This window comes from Phasianus colchicus, chromosome 3 (assembly GCF_987193195.1).
Source record: "Phasianus colchicus chromosome 3, bPhaCol1.hap1.1, whole genome shotgun sequence".
Classification (NCBI taxonomy): Eukaryota; Metazoa; Chordata; class Aves; order Galliformes; family Phasianidae; genus Phasianus; species Phasianus colchicus.
The window spans coordinates 55,656,193-55,673,594 of NC_143438.1; the positions used below are offsets into that span (position 1 = coordinate 55,656,193).

Consider the following 17,402-nt stretch of genomic DNA (forward strand, 5'->3'; position numbering starts at 1 on the left):
TAGAAATAAAGAGGGAAATTTAGGCTAGCAACACAAAAATTAGCGTGATACAGCCTTAGGAGAGGGACTTGCTGTGGACCAACAGTGGGATGTGTGGATGGAATAATCTCATTGAGCTCACTGGTAAGAAGGGTGCTGGGAACATCTCTGGACAGTCATGTCCTGGACTCTATGTTGCTATCAGTGTGAAAACAGCAGCCATGGTGGGTGGTTACAGGAAATCAAATCAAGTTAAATCTCTGAAGGACAGGTAACCTCTGTGCTGTATGCCTTTTGGAAAGGAATGGGCAAGCAAGATTCTCAAGATTCATAAGGCTACTGTGTCCAAGTAGGAATGACCAAGAGCTGGATAGCAGCGCCCCTTTTCTGCAATCTCACACAGAAAAAGTAGGTTTCCTTTCCAGCAAGAACACATGCTACCCACAGTAGTAGTCCAGACCCAGTTACTCTGGACTTCAGGGTGATGATACTCACTTTCTAGTGGCACTCTAACTTTGTGAGGACAGCCTGAGAGACTGCGATGGTGGGGGTACAGTCCAGTCACGTGCCCTGTGCCATCACATCCTGGGATGGGACATTTGGTTTCTCTCTTTTCAGGCCTGGGTGAGTCTGCAAAGAAATCAGATAAGGATTTTGATTGGTTTTTGACCCTATCTGCATTCAGCTGAGTGCACTTAGCAGGATGATAAAATCTCTTTTGTACTTCAGACATTCAGTTCCTACACAAAGTTTTAATACAGGCTTAAGTAATCCCAGCATCTCTTTAGGTTATTACACACTGTACCCTTAAAGCAGAGGCTCATCACTCCTAGTAAGCCATTCATTTGGTAAACTATATAGCTTTAGGATTGCAGTATCATTTATTCCATTCAGAGCTTCAAACAGGACAGAAGCCACAATCCAATAAGACAGAAAACTGGCAGCACCAGCCAACAGCAAGATCTATAAAGGAATAAATAAATTAAAACAAACAAACAAACAAACAAAAACCCCGCCAAACAGAAAAAATCTTTTACTCTGCTAATGTCAGACTGCAGGAAGCTGGGACAACCAAATAAAAGATGAGATGTGAAACAAACAAACAAACAAAAAAAAAGCATTTCAACCAGAAGCCATTCCTTAAATATCGCAGATCTCTAGGCTGTAGGTTCTTTGTTAGGAAACTGAATACATGCCACTTTACATTTGAGAGGCAAGGCAAGCAGCTCCCTCTGGTACACATGGCAATGCTGCTTTGTGGAATAGCCCACAATGACAGTGAAAGCATGGAGCAGCTGATACCCTTTCAAAGAGAAGGTCTCAGCCCAGCCCCAGAGCTACCACTCTGCAATAGCCACAGTGCAATCGCAATTTGTGTTTCAAGCACCTAGAACTGTGCAAGAAGCTCTGGTCAAAAAGCCTTTATTTGATTTCCAATGCAGGATCAGAAGTCTGGGCGAGAAAGGAATGTATTCTGGTCCAGAAAATCTCTTGTGAGAAATCTGCAGGAAGTGGCTGCATAAATTGCTGAGGATGGTTTTAGCTCAATCTGTGATTGGCTGCCAACAGCATTCGGCGCTGGGGGAGAAAACAGCTGCAGCCAGCACAGGGAGCAGCCTTCTTCAAGCTGATTTTGTTGGACCGTGAGGTAGGATGTGCTCAGTGGCAGGATCGCCAGAGACAGCTGAGGGTTAAACTTCCTGGCAAGACTTTAGGTAAAAGACAAAAAATTAAAAATCGGGGAGAAAAGCAAATAGAATGAGCATCAACAGGAGACCACATGCTTTTTAGAATAACTGCAAATGGAAAGTACTGCAGTAGTGGACAGAGAATAAAGAGAGACCCTAAAATGTGATTTAATTTTTTCCTGCAGTAATTGGAAAGCTTTATCATTAAAAAGATGGAAAAATGTAAATGTAAGACATGTTCTTCTGATGTAGCATCCAAGAAAGAAAATTAAGAGCTGATGGATTTGATGGAGGATTTTCATCACTAGAAATATAAACCAGTTATTTATGTGAAAAAAAAAAAAAAAGAAAGAAAAAAAAAAAATCTGTGCCTGATGATACATTGACTAAAATCATACAGTGTTTATACAGCTTGAAGATGGTCTTATTTGTTCCTGCATGAATATAGCCCTTAAGTTCACCTGAAATGACAATATGGGGTAAATCAGAAAGGGTCAAATTTTACCATGCTTACCATCACTCCTCCTTTCTTTATGTGCTGTAAGAAACTCACATTGACTCCAATGTGAACCCAGGTAAACAAACCTGGTCTCAGGATAAAAAAAACAATGTACTTGCAGAATTTCTACATTTATCATAGTCATCTGAACAAATAAAGGTTAATGTAGTTTTGCAAGGAGGTAGACCAACACCTGGTACGTATAGCTTATCACATTAATGGGAAGACAGAATGAGATGCATGACATGTATTTCCAGCCTGAAAATAATACATAATATAACATAGTTGAAAATAATGAAAAAATATAAGTTATCTTATACACTAAATGATTTAGTTAACTAAATAACTATAATATTTGTAAATGCCACATCATCTACACGGACTCTACAGTGCCACTCTGAAGAGTTATCCTAAAGTAACTCTAGAAACACAAAATCCATTTGTTTAACAAAAACAGAAAATGCAGCTATGCTAAGGTGGCTTCACCATATTTGGAAGCCAAAAAGGAAAGATCAAAGGACAGACTAATGTAGAGTTACTTACTACAGCAGAAAATGTGCTTATAAAATGACATTTTTCAATGTTCTGTAATTACCATTAGTCAAGGATTTTCATGTCAGCCAACCCAGTTTACAAATCAAACCTGAATCTTTTAAATCTCCAATTCTAGAAGCCTGATTAGATATAGAATATGGAACAATAGTCCTGCAGTTTTGTAGGATGTCACACAGCACCAGAAACAATAAAGATTTTGGAACTTACTGGTAATTCCACTGATGGTGAATGAGGCAGAAGAGCACACTTGTGCTTTCCCGGCTCTGATGTGCTGGCTATAGCAAAAAGTAATGTTGATATGTGAAGTAGGCAGAGCTCAGAAAACACAAGGCTTAGGAATTAGGTGATATGTTTGGAAGAGGCCAATTTTTCACTCTAACCTATCCTTAAGCACTGTTTTAACGCCTTCTTTTTTGGCTGCTGAAATTCAGGAGGAATGTATTTGCACTCTCTGGAGGAGGAGGCAGAGGAGGAGGAGAAGGAGGAGAAGGAGTGTCAGTGCCAGCTACACAGCCCTTTTAGTAGCCATTACTGATCATTTCACATAGTAGTTTGGCAGGAAGCCAAATACCCAGTGTTTAACCCGGTCAGATGTAAGGCACTAGTGTGAAGGTACATAATTAGCAAAATTACCAGCTAAATTCCAGATTCTTTACTGTTTCTATAAAACCTAGCTCAGAGTTCTCTATCAGTCACAGGATAAATACTTAAGCCAGTAAGAACAGCCAAGAATACTTCCTTACGTTTGTTGCTAAATAACTGTCTCCCACCAACGTCAATAACTTTGGTTTGTCTCCTCTCTCCTGCTAGATGCTCCAGGAGAAACCTATCCAGTTCCTTGTAGGTGCTGTGAAACACATGCCCTTGCTCTGCCTGCAGAGCTATTGCTTCTTCTAGCAAACTCAAGTTCCCTTTTGCTTTGTCCAGTTCAACTGACATTTCCGTGGTTTCTGACAGGCACTCGTTGTCATCTTCTTCGCTTTCAGGGAACACATTCTGAATTCTCTTCTCAAAAGAATCTGGGTGAGACTCCTGGGGTGCTCTTAGCTCTGTTCCTGAATCACAAAGTGTTTCACAAGGGTCAAATTCTACCTCCTCCTTCTTAATTTCAGGGACTTCCAACATGCTAGGTTGATTACACTCTGCAATATATTTCTGAGTTACATGGGGCTTTACACTAGTTTCTTCTGAAAAACTTGAGGAGCTGTCCCACTCATTATCCATCATTTCAGAGTTACTTTCATTTTCCTCAGATGAACAATATTTTGGGTCAGAAATAACAGTCTTTTCCTTTCCTTCAGCTGAGTCAATCATGTAACATTCATCAGTGTCATCACTTTCTGTTTTTAAGGATTGAATGCCACTGTCATTTAGATTTTCTGCCACTGCTTGACTGGGTGCATCGTTTGCAATTTTTCCACTGTTCATCAAAGATTTGGCCATGGCATCTTGGTAACTGGTGTAGTTATCTTTTCTTTGACTAGAATTTTCTTGCCCACCTGAATGAGGTGTTTCCTCACATGGTTTTGCAATTCTTTCCTCTGCATAAGAAAAGGGCAAGAGAAAAACATGTAAGAAAAACTTTTTATATCTTTTAGAAGAGATATGAAGATATTAAAAATTTTCATTTCTTCACTCAAAGGTACCCTTAAATTATTTAATTCACCAATGCTGTATTTGAAATGACTACTTGTAGCGCCAGGAAAAGCCCTTCTAAAATTGTATCTGCCTGATATTATTGTTTCATTATTGCTATTTTTTGCTGTTGGTAAAGAAATATACTGTCTTACAACATACACCTTCACATATATTTCCACAAGTATAATGCACATAGATACTATATAAGCAAAATCTATATCATATACACAGAAACATATACAAACACACACATTCAAAAATTCCTCTAAAAACCATTTTCATTTTCCTTTCATCTAAGATTCCTAAATATTTTCTCAAAATAGACCCTAATTACTTTTTGAGCATGAAAGACCTTGAAGGAAAAAAACATACACACTTCACTAAGGGCAAGCTCCTGGTCACCACTGCAATTGCCACATTAAGTGATAGATCAGGTCATACAGGCAAACAGAAATGGTTGTTATGTACAGACTCATAAAGGGCTTGTTAAAGACACCACTGAAGTGCATCCTGTCTTTATAAACATCTTTCTTCAGAAGAAAAGCAGCAGGCAGATGGTAACAGAGGCTGCATGTAGGAGAGGTGGACGGTGTGGAAGACAATATGCCTTTTGTATCTCATTTAATTTTTTTATAAACATTTCCTCTGACAAGGACACTCAAAAATACATCTCCATCATCTTCCTTTCTGGTAATTATCTCTCTAAAATCAACACTGGTTTGCCAGGATCAAGTAAATATTGCCATAGTAACTAAAAGCATTTTTGGATGAAGGGAAGAATTTAGTCACAACACTAGCCCCTTCAATAATGCTGATTATAGGGTACATTCTTTTGTTGGGATCTATTCAACATAAACTGAAAAATTTAACATTTTACTTCCTAGAAAGGAGGATGAATAAACAAGCACAGACTATTTCCCAAGATGTGTCTGTTCTCTCCTGAATCAGAAGAACTCCAGGTTTAAATAATAAATTAGGTATAGTCTAAAATGCAAATGAAGTTTCTCTCCATAACACAGTGAGCTATTAAGAGAAAGTGTAAAGGGTTATGATAATTTTAAAGTATTATGAACTACAGAAAACAAATAAAAAGCATTTTCAGTGAATATGTCCAATTCATTGAACTATTCTCTCAATCCACTTAACTACCCACATGTGTACAATAATGATTTATAGACATTATACCTAATTATGCATATTTGGGCTGTGTTAGAGTGCCTAACAAAAGCTCTAGAAAGCAACAATTACCTCTGTTGCTTAGCTACATAGTTTAAAATATTCCTATTAAGTGCAGATTATTGTGGAGGGGAAAAGGGGGACAAAAATGCACATGTGCACCACAATGCATTTCACTTTACTGCTGCCAAACTGTTAGCATTTTGGGTCATTTCCAGTTTACATAATTGTTTGGTTCAACTGTTTGTTATATGTTAAAAGAAAATATTGATTAATTCTTATTATTCTTCGGAAAATTGGGCTCACGCAGGGAGAGGTGGCCTTGTGCACTGTGTGTGTGAAGTTGTGTTTTAAAAAAATGTCTGTGATCCTTAGCGTAACTTTTTAGCAGCTGTTCTGGTACCCCACACATTGCAGTATTCAGAATAAAGAAGTCTGTTGTCTTCACATCTCAGCAAGTAAGAGTGATCATTTGGCTCTGTAACAAACTTTAGTCAAATGCGTTTTATTATTTGCTCTTCTGCCATTTGGAAAATGAAACATTAACATCAAAATGTCATTTCAAAAAGTAAGAAATTCGTTCTGCCCACTCTTCAGAAATAAAAATAAAAATAAAAAGGTTTGATAATAGTAGTAGGTATTTTCAATTATTTTTCTGATTAAAGATGAAAAGCAATACAAGGCATCACAACTTAGGTGATTGCTTCTTAAGCCATCATGATCAATACTGAAATGAGGAATTTTACAAATGCAATGTTAAAAAATGTGTTGTTTAACTGGTTTTAATGATTCAGATATCTCAGCTTTGCTTTTCGCTCTATAGACCGCAAATTTCATTTTAAAATAATCAGAACTCAGCTTAGTTTGCAGTGGCCTCAGTGCATGAACTGAAACATTAACAGGTGAAGCAACAAGTATGAAAAGTTCACAATAAAATTAGCAATATTACTCTAAGAAATATTCAATCAGTCTTATGTTCTAGCTGAAGGTTTTTCATAGATACTTTAGTAAGGTGAATTCAAAAGATATATATTACATTATCAATGGCAAAAGCAATTGCAAGAAGTCTAATAAGTATCAAATTCACCTTTTTGAAATCAGTTTGTTTCTTATAACTGAATGACTGGGTGCAAATAAGGTTCTACTACATTTATGTCAATGGTCTGGCTCAACACTTGCACTTTTTTTGGAAAAAAAAAAAAAAAAGTTAAATAAGTTATGTTCATCTGCATATGGCACATGTTATACCTATTTAATCATCAAAATACTTTCCCTTCAGTGAGTTCAGAAACAAGACAGAGTTCTCCACTGATTTAAGTAGAACAAGGATTTGACTCTATATGTAGCTGTCATATGTAGAATATTTGGGAGAGTTATTTTCCTCTTAAAAAATTCTATTTAGAGTGAATAAAGATCTAAATTCTTAATCTCATTTCTCTGATTCCTTCCAAAATATTTTAAAAGTTTGTACAAGAAACTTAGTAATGGGAGAAGAAAGTAAATTACCATTAAACATCTGTAGTAACAAACAACCAAGTAGAATATAATTTCATTCTGTATTCTGTTTTCATAGTAGCTATGATTACTAATTTCCCAGTGCCAGATCCCTTTCTTTTCATCTTTATGGTCGCCATCTAATGATGACTCTTCCCTTTAAAACAATGCAGCACATACTCCACTGATTTCTCCTCACTTCCCTGATTATCAACTTCTGCAGTATTATTTAAACAGATATGCAACAGCCAATTTAGATTGATGTTAATTGTTCATCTTGAATATATATATATATAAATATATTAGAAAGAAAGAGACATAAAGAAAAACTATATCTATTTCTGTATCCCCATGCTCTTCTATATTTTGCAGCATACACACTGTAGAAGTTTCAATAAATTGTCAGACATGTCTGACTTAGAAGAGTTTAAATAACAAGTATAAAAGTGCTGACTCTAATAATTGTGTTAATCAGAACACACGTAGCCGTCACATACATGAAATTGCTTTGCTAAATGCTAAAGTCAACAACATTTTGCTAAGCATTTTTTTTTTTCCTAAGAGCTCTATATATTCCGATGAAAATCTGCTCTTCATAAATGTGTTTTTATCTGTGGTGGGCTTAACCTTGTTCTTTGACAGAGCTAGTGGAGAAGCAGATGCTGCTCCATATCTGACCTGCTGTAGTAGTTGTCTCTCTGTGTGACCTACAAAGCATTTACTAGACCCCAGGAGGAGTTTGTACAAAATAATTGGATGGTTAAAGCTAGATAGAAATGCACTATTCCAACTCCATTACAAGCCAAACGCATTCTGCATCCTTTTTGAAAACAGTGTTTCATAGCTCCCCTTCTGTGGAATTCAGGTTTGAGTGGAGCTTCATTACATGATTACCTGGAATTGAATTGCTATCGAGGACACTGATATTCTCCTGTAAATCTGTCCTGTCTTCATTTTCCTCTTTGCATTCCAGGCTGGGACTGTAGTGGCGAGGCTTCATTAGCAGAGACTTCCTTTTGTTGACAGGAACACCTGAAATCTGTTCTTCAGCTTTTCTCTTAGCCATGGAGCATTTGTAGGCACTGCAATGATTAATGGGAAATGACAGGGAAAAAAAGTGAGAGAAGTGAGGGGTAAACTGGTTAAAAAACTACAATCATCCTCTCGTTTACATTTCATATATACAGGAAAGGACTGACACAATATCAATCCACCTACAACTGCAATAAGTTGTGTTTAGCGGAAATTTAATTTTAGCTCACGTTCTCAAGGTTTTCAGGATCCTGACAAATTTACTATTTTTTTGAGTGCTGCCAAAATCTCTTTGGGGAAAGGGGAATGAAGAGGAAGACAAAACTAAAAGACTGATAACTCAACATGTTTAATCTTAAGTAATCTTAAGTAATCCAAGTACTGCTGTAGAATAAATACACCCAGGAAGTGATGAACAAAGATGTTGGCTGGGCCGATAACCCAGAAAAAAACAGCTAATGGGAAAAACATACCACCAGTTATATTACAATATACTTTAGCCCTACTGTCTTTATACTAGTAGTACATTTACCTGTGTACTCTGTGTTGTTCCCTACCATCCTTAGATTACAAAACCTACAGTCAGCAGTCCCTCTTTGTTCATACCAGTTTTGACCACAAAGGTCTAATTCATTCATTTTTTTGATAACTGGTTGATATTCAAGTTTAAGATAAGCATGTTATTTTGTGACTCAGTGTTCAATTTTATTATCTTTGATATTAACTAAAAATGTCCACACAGAACTGGGGTGGAGAAATATAATAAATTTTATACTTTTAATGTCTAATTTTGTTTTTGATTTATATATCAGATGCAATCATCAGGCCCCATTCAGGCCGTGCAATGCTTCCCTCTTAAATACAGTTCTCCATATCTTCCTGTGTTAAAAGAATTGCAGCAGTGTCTTGGAATGTGACAACATGCCAATTTCTTGTTATATCCAGGTCTATAGATTGTGTCTTCTTAGATATATTTGTTGCTGCATTGTGCATCTTTTAGAACAAACTTCCTTGTCATCTCTATGGGTAGAAACATGGCAAACCTGTTTATTATAAAGCCATATTGGGGAAAAAAAGGAGACTTTGACCCAAAAATGTATTGTGTAAGACTAAAAAATGCTACACACATTAGATACAGTCATGTTTTTCATTCCTTTCTTTTTGAGCCAGACCTTTCCACATACTCACATAAGCTGAAAAACTAACCACATATCTTGAATTCAATTTTAGTCATTGCATGCAGTTCAACAACATAACACATTTGAAAGACACTGCATATTCAGAATATTTTTCAGTATGAGTCTTTCAATGTTAGTTCTGAGCACTGGTTTCATTTCATTAACTTCAGCCATAAGTGCCTGGTTTAGTATCTTCTCAGGTCTTTCTAAAGACTCTGGAAAGAGGTTCCAACAGAGGGCTATTCATCGCACTAAGAACTAGTTATTTGGGATAAATTGTGAAAAACATCCCCTGGAAAAGGCCTTGTCTAAATACTTTACTTTTGCATGACTGACATGAGAAGAGATGACTGACTTTTAATGAGGAAGATTATTAGCAGATTTGATATATTTCTTTCATCTCCTACAAGACCTAAGTATTGACTTGCATGTTAATTTGCTTCTAGAGAAAGTTAATAAAGATTTGTCCACCATACACTTGATCTGTATGGTGTATAGGTGTTACATTTGCAGTACCTCACTAAGGAGGCTCAAACCTTCAACTCACTCTTTAAAATAACTTTTTTGGGTAAGTGATATTGTGTAGTTTTATTGTTCTCCTATACACAGTATTCTAAGAAATTTATGCAGTATGAATAATATGCAGTATTCATATTATGTCTTTCGGCAATGAAAAAAATAACTATATGAATCTGTGTAATCCACTCAATGGTTTCTCAACCCTAGGTACCCCCAGGGTGCATTACAAATCTACAGGATGCTCTTAGGTGCTAGATTTTGCATTTGGCTCACTGATTTAGCTGCAAGATTTGCAAAAAGAAAAAATAATTAAAAAAAAAAAAAATCCATGTGTGCAGAGAACTCCTATTGGTTAAACATATTACAAGCTCTACAGCATAAATTAATCCTTCCAAGGTATCTTATGTGCACTAAATTGGCTCAGGTTCTGATTGTTTTGGATGAAAGCATATGACTAACTTCAGCATTTTGTTTAAAAAGATACCCATTTTTGGCTAAGCACCTTTTTGGCAATTCATCATTGCAAACATGAAGGATGTGGAAATACAATGATCTGCAGTTTGAGGGGAATGTTACAATTCTACCATATGCACCTCAAACACAGAAGATATTCACGATCTTCTGAAAGCTAAAATGCTATGGGCATTAGCATTACTGAACATTAACCACCATCTGAGGTTGAATATACTAAGACTTCTCAGTTATTTCTCTGTTTAAGAATAGAGGACAACATGAACACCATGTTAAAGGTCAGAATCACAACAGAGTTTAAGTGTTCCTTTAGAAATGATGGCCGTAAAACAGACATCAGACATGGATGCAGTGCAGATGAATATGCATAATTAGTTTCTAAAAAAGAACAATCAAATGTTTCTTAATTAATATTTGTGAATGACAGCACCATTCATGCTGGTTCAGGCAAAATGAATAAATGACAAATGTTTGAATACCCTTCACACACAATTGCTTTATTAACCAAAACCTTCGCTAAGTTTGCCTTTGAATCTCCTTCATTTATTTGTCAAGCTTCAAATTATCTCCAGTAGCTACTGTAACAGTATTTGGGACAATATGAATTTTCAGTGTTTAATTCCCCTTTGACAAAGCTGCAGCTGTTTCTTACAAAAGTATAATTAATAGATTTTTAGAACAGAAGATCCAATTAGTTCATCTAGTATACTGTCCTCTTTAACACAGGTCACAGAAATTCATATAGCTCCTCAGCATTAATCCTGTAACTTGTCTGACTGTTGTGCATCTTCCAGGCAAGGTAAGGAAAAACATAATCAGAACGTAAGGTGATTGCTGTATTCTTTCTCACTACCTACAATACTTTTCTAGGAACTTAATGTTAGCTGTCAACCTCTTGGTGTTTCACCATGAAAAAACAGCCAAACTCAGACATTTGCAGCTCACAGACAAGATGAGCCCTAGAGTGCTGCTGCCACCTGCCCATGTAGTCCTGCTTTGAGAAACAAGAGCACAAGAATCCCACTTGACAATAACTATTACAGTCTGGCAGGAGCAGCAACAGCTTGTTTAAGGTTACTCATAGGCCCCCACAGTCCCCTATGTGTTCTTTTGGATCGCAGTGGAGCAACTTGCTGAAGAAGAAGTAACTTCAAGATCTGTTTTGAACAAACTTTTTCTTCAATTTTTCTCTCACCATTTACTGCAGTAAATCAAAAGTTTCTTCACCACTCTCAGAACAGAAAGCCTACAGATCTGCTGGAAGATAATCAGTCATATTAGCAAGTTTCCTGTTATTTTGTTCTTATTATATCTGTTTCTGTACATGAACAGCCACTCAGATTTCCTCTATAGTTCCTATAATTTAAAATAAGTGACTACATAAGATAGAATCATAGAATCAAGGTTGCAAAAGACCTATGAGATCACCCAGTCCAACCATCCACCTATCATCAATAGTTCTCACTAAATCATGTCCCTCAACACCTCCATGGTCTGTGACTCGACCACCTCCCTGGGCAGCCCATTCCAGTGCCTGAACACTCTTTCAGAGAAATAGTATTTCCTAATGTCCACCCTGAATCTCCCCTGATGCAACTTGAGGCCATTCCCTCTAGTCCTATCACTAGTTACACGAGAGAAGAGACAGACCCCCAGCTTACTACAGCCTCCCTTCAAGTAGTTATAGAGTGATAAGTTCTCCCTTGAGCCTCCTCTTCTCCATACTGATCAATCTCAGTTCCCTCAATCACTCATCATAAGACTTGTGTTCCAGACCCCTTACCACCTTAGTTGCTCTTCTCTGGTCACACTTCAGGGCCTCACATTCTTTCCTGCAGTGAGGGGCCCAAAACAAAAGACTGTACTGGAGGTGTGGCCTCACCAGTTTTGAGTACATAGGGACGATTACTTCCCTGCCCCTGCTAGCAACACTATTTCTGATACAAGATTCAACCTTACTTAAAATGATTTCTGATACCTTTCATTCTGATTACAGGAGGATAAAAAATAATTGTTTTTTCTTTTCCTAGGAAGTGCAAATTACTTTTCATTGGCCAAGAAGAGGTTTTTCAACTCCAGAAGAACATACTCTTGCTTTTGATGGTGACTCTTCACACTTCAGGTTTTGACTTTAAATGGAATCTACTAGTTTGCAATAGGCAGTTTAAAGATCTACTACTTACCAGAATTTCCCCTTTTTTTCCTACATCACAGTGCATAAAAGTAAAAATGAGAATAAAACCAGGAAGACAACTTCACAAGTGGTAGCTTTTTCAATTACTTATACGTGATTTGTTTATTATTTCATAACGGACACTGTGAATTTAACTAATTCAGATAAAAGTAATATATTTGTGCATTTGTAATATCCATGGCATGTTGATTTTATCTGTCTTAAAAAGTTTCCATTTCTCTCTTTTCCTTCTATGCATTCACACACACACACACACATGCACAGATTTGTCATGCTGTAGTTTTTCAAATGGTAAACCTATAATTTAGCTTCTCTATTACTCATCTCATAAATTCAACGTCTAATAGTTTTGTTGCTATTTATCAATGGCTTGCTTGTTGTCATGGAACACTGATTCAGCTGTCAAGGTTATTTGGTAATCTGAGGCTCATAAACCAGGGGAAGTTCTTTTTGTCATGAGCCAAAGTCAATGCACACTTCTTCCCCAAATTAAATGTACTAATATTTTTTGAGTAATAAATAATTTTAGCACTTTTATAATGGAGAGATTTTTTTATGTTATTCTTTAGTCAATGATTCAGCTAGGAAAAATAACCTTGTGTCAGCTACAGTATGATCCAAAAGGTTAATATCTGAGACATATATGATCTACTTGCATGTACTGAGACAGACACTGGTAATATACAGTGGTGCATCCACAAAGCAATGCCTAAGAAGAGAGAGCAATCCTCACAATCTATAGCTTTTCTTAATACTGAAAACTGCCTAATTGTCATGTCCATCTTTTTTTTGTAAATGGTTCATCTAAGCAGTGTGTATGTCAAACCTTTACCCTGACCTTTAACCACTTTGTAGCCAGCAAAGATTTTTGTTGTTAATATGTTGTCAAGATTTCCAGGCCTCTGGGGGATTTTTTCTTTTTTTTTTTTTATTCAAAGCAGCCTGCAGGTTGGCAAAGCATGGTAACAGACATAAGAATTGCCATAGTGGGTAAAACCAGGGATACATTTAGCCCGATAACTGGTGTTTACTACTGTCTATAATGGATGCCATGTAAAATAATAAGAACAGAACACACCTCTTCTCATGTATGCTCCTTAGCATAAGGACAGAAAATATCCGTCTTTGAATATCAAGGAATTTTCATGTATTGTCTAATACTATTTAAGAATTTGGCTCTTCATGTAGCACAAGAGTAATTAATGGAACATTTCAGTTTGTGGAGAAAACAACTGAATTCTTAATTTGTGTTACCTTTTGACTGATAACTTAGCTATGCTACAAGGGTAAATATTAAACTATTGAATTTCAGTTAAAGGATATACGCTCTTCTGATCTTCAGAATTACTTAACTTCACACCAGCAGAAAAAGGAGGTTAGCCTAACTTTTTCTTAATTAGATTGTGAATAAATATATTTTTGGCTTCTTTAGGGCTTGATCAAGTTTGTTCACAGATTTGCAAGTGTCCCATTACTCTCTGTCAAATACTACTTATTTCTTAGAAGTGGGAAAAGTTGATATTCTAGGATTCAGAAACACGTTACTCAAAGCTGAACCTATAGTTTACAATTTTCTGTCATAGTTGGATTTTCTTCTAAAAATTTGAAAGCTGTAGAGGTACTGAAAAGGAATAGAAATTCTGAATGTCCCTTAGTCCTTTTCTACATCTTCTAGTTACCTAAGAAATAGATGAGTTGGATTCTAACTGCCTAGTGGCTCCCAAGGGATTAGACTACAGCTATATGTCACTAATCCCTCGAATTCAAACAAAAAATCCTGAGCTCCACATAAGCTGATGATAAACAGGAGAAATGACTAGTGCTCGGTATAGGAAGGGGATGATCGTATGTTGATTGAAATGACATTGATGTAATTGTTTACAGCAACTAAGAATGCTGGAGGTTCCTGAAAGGATATGCAACACTGGACTCCAAAGAAACACAACATAGGTTGTCTCATCTCTGCAACTAAAGATTCAAATACTGTAAATTACAGCATCTTCAGATAGACATTAATGGTTGAGGAGGAAGGTGGAAAGTGACTATAATCCAATTATCTTCTTTGTTTTCAGATTAAGTCAGTCAGATTTATGTTCTGTTTCCTTAAGTAATCCTCATTGTTTGCAGAGACTGCATGTAAATTTTATAGCCTAGTTGGAGTGAGAGTGTTAATATTCTTAGTTCAGGTTGCTCTAAAAGTGAGCAGAGGCATAAAGACAATTAAGACACTGTTTTATAGTCAGAATTTGGAGTTCGCAGAAAGTATAAAAAGCCACAACAGCAATCAAGTCCGCTCAAACTATTAATTATACAAAGGCTAGGATGTTGTTCGCAATACCATGACATTACTGAACATTAAAGAATCCACATATTCTGACTATATAGGAAGACAAATCCTAAACTCAGAAAACTAGATAGAACATACTTTTAAGTGACATAAGTTACTCTCAGATTTTACAAATAGAGAGAGAACATAATTTCTAATGGAAGAAAGTTAATTGCATCTATTTTGATGGAATATAAAAGGTTTGCATCCTTGGAAAAATAATAATTAAATAGTACTTCAATTTACAGTATTCCACTCTAATATCATTATAGGTGCCAGGTAGTAAACTAAGCAAAGTCAATAAAGGACATTAAAAATGATTCTTCTAATTGAGTAAGAACCTCTTGATCAATCACTTATTTGTTTATTTATGTGTTTACTTATTAAGGAATATACTCAATGAGATATTTTTCATCAGTGAGACTGACAGCTCAAGAGAAGAGTAACGAATTCGCACTATCTCAGAACTCTTCAAATTCTTAGAAAGATCATCACAGAATCACAGAATTATTTGGGTTGGAAGGAACCTCAAGGACCATCAAGTTCCAACTCCTCTGCCACAGATTCGATTGCATACCTTTAGATCAAGCATCAGATGAGATTTCCCAGGGCCCCATCCAACCTGTCCTTACACACTCCAGGGACAAGGAATCCACAACCTCTCCGGGCAGCTTGTTCCAGCACCTCACCACTTTCTGAGTCAAAAAATTCCCCCTGACATCTAACCTAAGTCTCCTCTGCTTAGCTTAAAAACATTCCTCTTTATCTTGTTACTATCCACCTGTGTAAAAAGTCGATTTCTCTCATGTTTCTAAATTCTCTTTAAATATTGGAAGCCTAAAATGAGGTCTCCCTGTACCCGGTCTGTTTTATGGATTACATGCATTTTCAAAATTTATACAGTATTGCATTCTGATGCTTCATACTAAAATGTACATCCCATTTATAAATGTTGTTCTACTTTGGGAGACATGATAGTAAACTAATATTTTGTGTGTCACTGAATTTCTCACTGAATAGTGGAATGTGCTGGAACACAGGTTATATGAGAAGATCATTCTACCTACCTACAAAAATAAAAGTAAGAAATATTTGTGAATTTTGAGACATGAGAAAATTACACATGAACAGAAACAACTGCTTACTTTACAAGTTAGAGGTGGCAACATATTGCCTGGCTGAAGAACTTCAAGGAGTAAAAAATGCACAACTGAGAAAACTGTAATCAGTGGATGAACTACGAGACACTTACAGTCTAACACCAGAAAAAACTCCACACGAGAATTGCTGAAAAATCTTTTGGAATAGAATTCATCAGATAAGAGTAGTTTCCTTTCATCAATATTTTTAAACATTAAAATAGGAAGAGATCAAACTAATAAACAACTAGCTTGTCATTTAGATCTGGTGAATTGCTATCACAGAAGTGGTGATAAAAAGTCAGAACATGAAAAAGATAATTAAAGAAAATAGAGATGTTTCTTATTTTTCATTATAACACAACACAAAAATGCATTTCACCTCTTTCTGTCTCTAACAAAGCCATGGAACAAAATGTTTAACCTACAAGCTGTATCTGTGAAAGGTACAGGGCTTGTTCCTATGCACTGTAGCAATCATTCCAGGGTTAAAAGGCATTCCACAAATAGAAAAGGTAACTACCATACATGGGCAATGATCTTTTTCTCAAATGTCAGAGTTATGAAAAGTTCAATCCAGAGCCAGGCCAAGATGAAAGGAAAGCACATGAGGTATAGATGAGAAGAAAGATAAAAGGGGAATTCATGTTTGTGAACACTAATCTGAGCAAAATAAGCTCAGTAACTTTAGGATATTAAAGTGCCTGTCTGTATACACAAATTGAAGATTTAGCTAGGAAAAAAATGTAACAGGACTAGACAGATGATAAAGTAGAGAAAATTTTGTATCATAACTGAAAGCTGGGGGAAGGATGATATTGAAAGATATATTTTATTTTAAAAAGACATAGAAGAAAAGTAAGAGTTGCCACAGCCTTGTTGGTAAAAGAGGATTTATTAGCCCCCATGAAAAAAGGCTGGGGAGAAATGGCTAATCGTGTTGAGTCATTATATACTGAGCTTGGAGATGTTTCAGACAGTAAACTAAATGTTATAGGCCACCTGACCAAAAAGAACAACTGGACTGTGAAATGACTGAGCAAATAAAATGATACATGTTAAGAGTGGAGTGATGGTAAGTCAGCAATAGCATAGGAAAAAACATGTAGTTATGGTGAAGTCTAAACCATGTGATACCAGAGGCTAAAAGACAAGGATTTCAGGCTGCAATAGGTGAATTTTGATTAGAATAAGAACTTAAAATATGATTATCATGCTGAAGAAATTGTATTTTTTTCTTTAAATCTCTCTCTTTTTTTACACTACAGTTTGCTATTTCAGTATGGATCTTTCCCCTCAAAAGACAACTCAGAGGACAGCACAGATTCTAATTCTTTTTTTCTGAGTTTCCTGTTGCAGCCTAAAAGCTTGTGGGCTCATAATGATATTTAAATATGTCATGAAATTAACAGCTACTTTAAAGTTTTATTCTAATGCTCATAGTTCAAGAATTCTATGTAGCTAGAGACAGATTTGGACATTTTAACAACAGATAAGTTATGTTTATTAAAAGA

The 17,402-nt window shown here is 36.1% G+C and overlaps 1 protein-coding gene across 1 annotated transcript in view; it reads right to left on the reverse strand.

The window, feature by feature from the left end:
- ST18 (ST18 C2H2C-type zinc finger transcription factor) overlaps window positions 1-17,402 on the reverse strand; it is a 172,512-nt gene that overhangs the window by 39,372 nt on the left and 115,738 nt on the right. The window contains exons 6-8 of the mRNA XM_031612844.2: window positions 7,924-8,111; window positions 3,465-4,262; window positions 475-609 (exon numbers count right to left, since the gene is read on the reverse strand). Coding sequence (XP_031468704.2) covers window positions 475-609; window positions 3,465-4,262; window positions 7,924-8,111 — 1,121 coding nt within the window. The remainder of the gene's footprint in view (window positions 1-474; window positions 610-3,464; window positions 4,263-7,923; window positions 8,112-17,402) is intronic.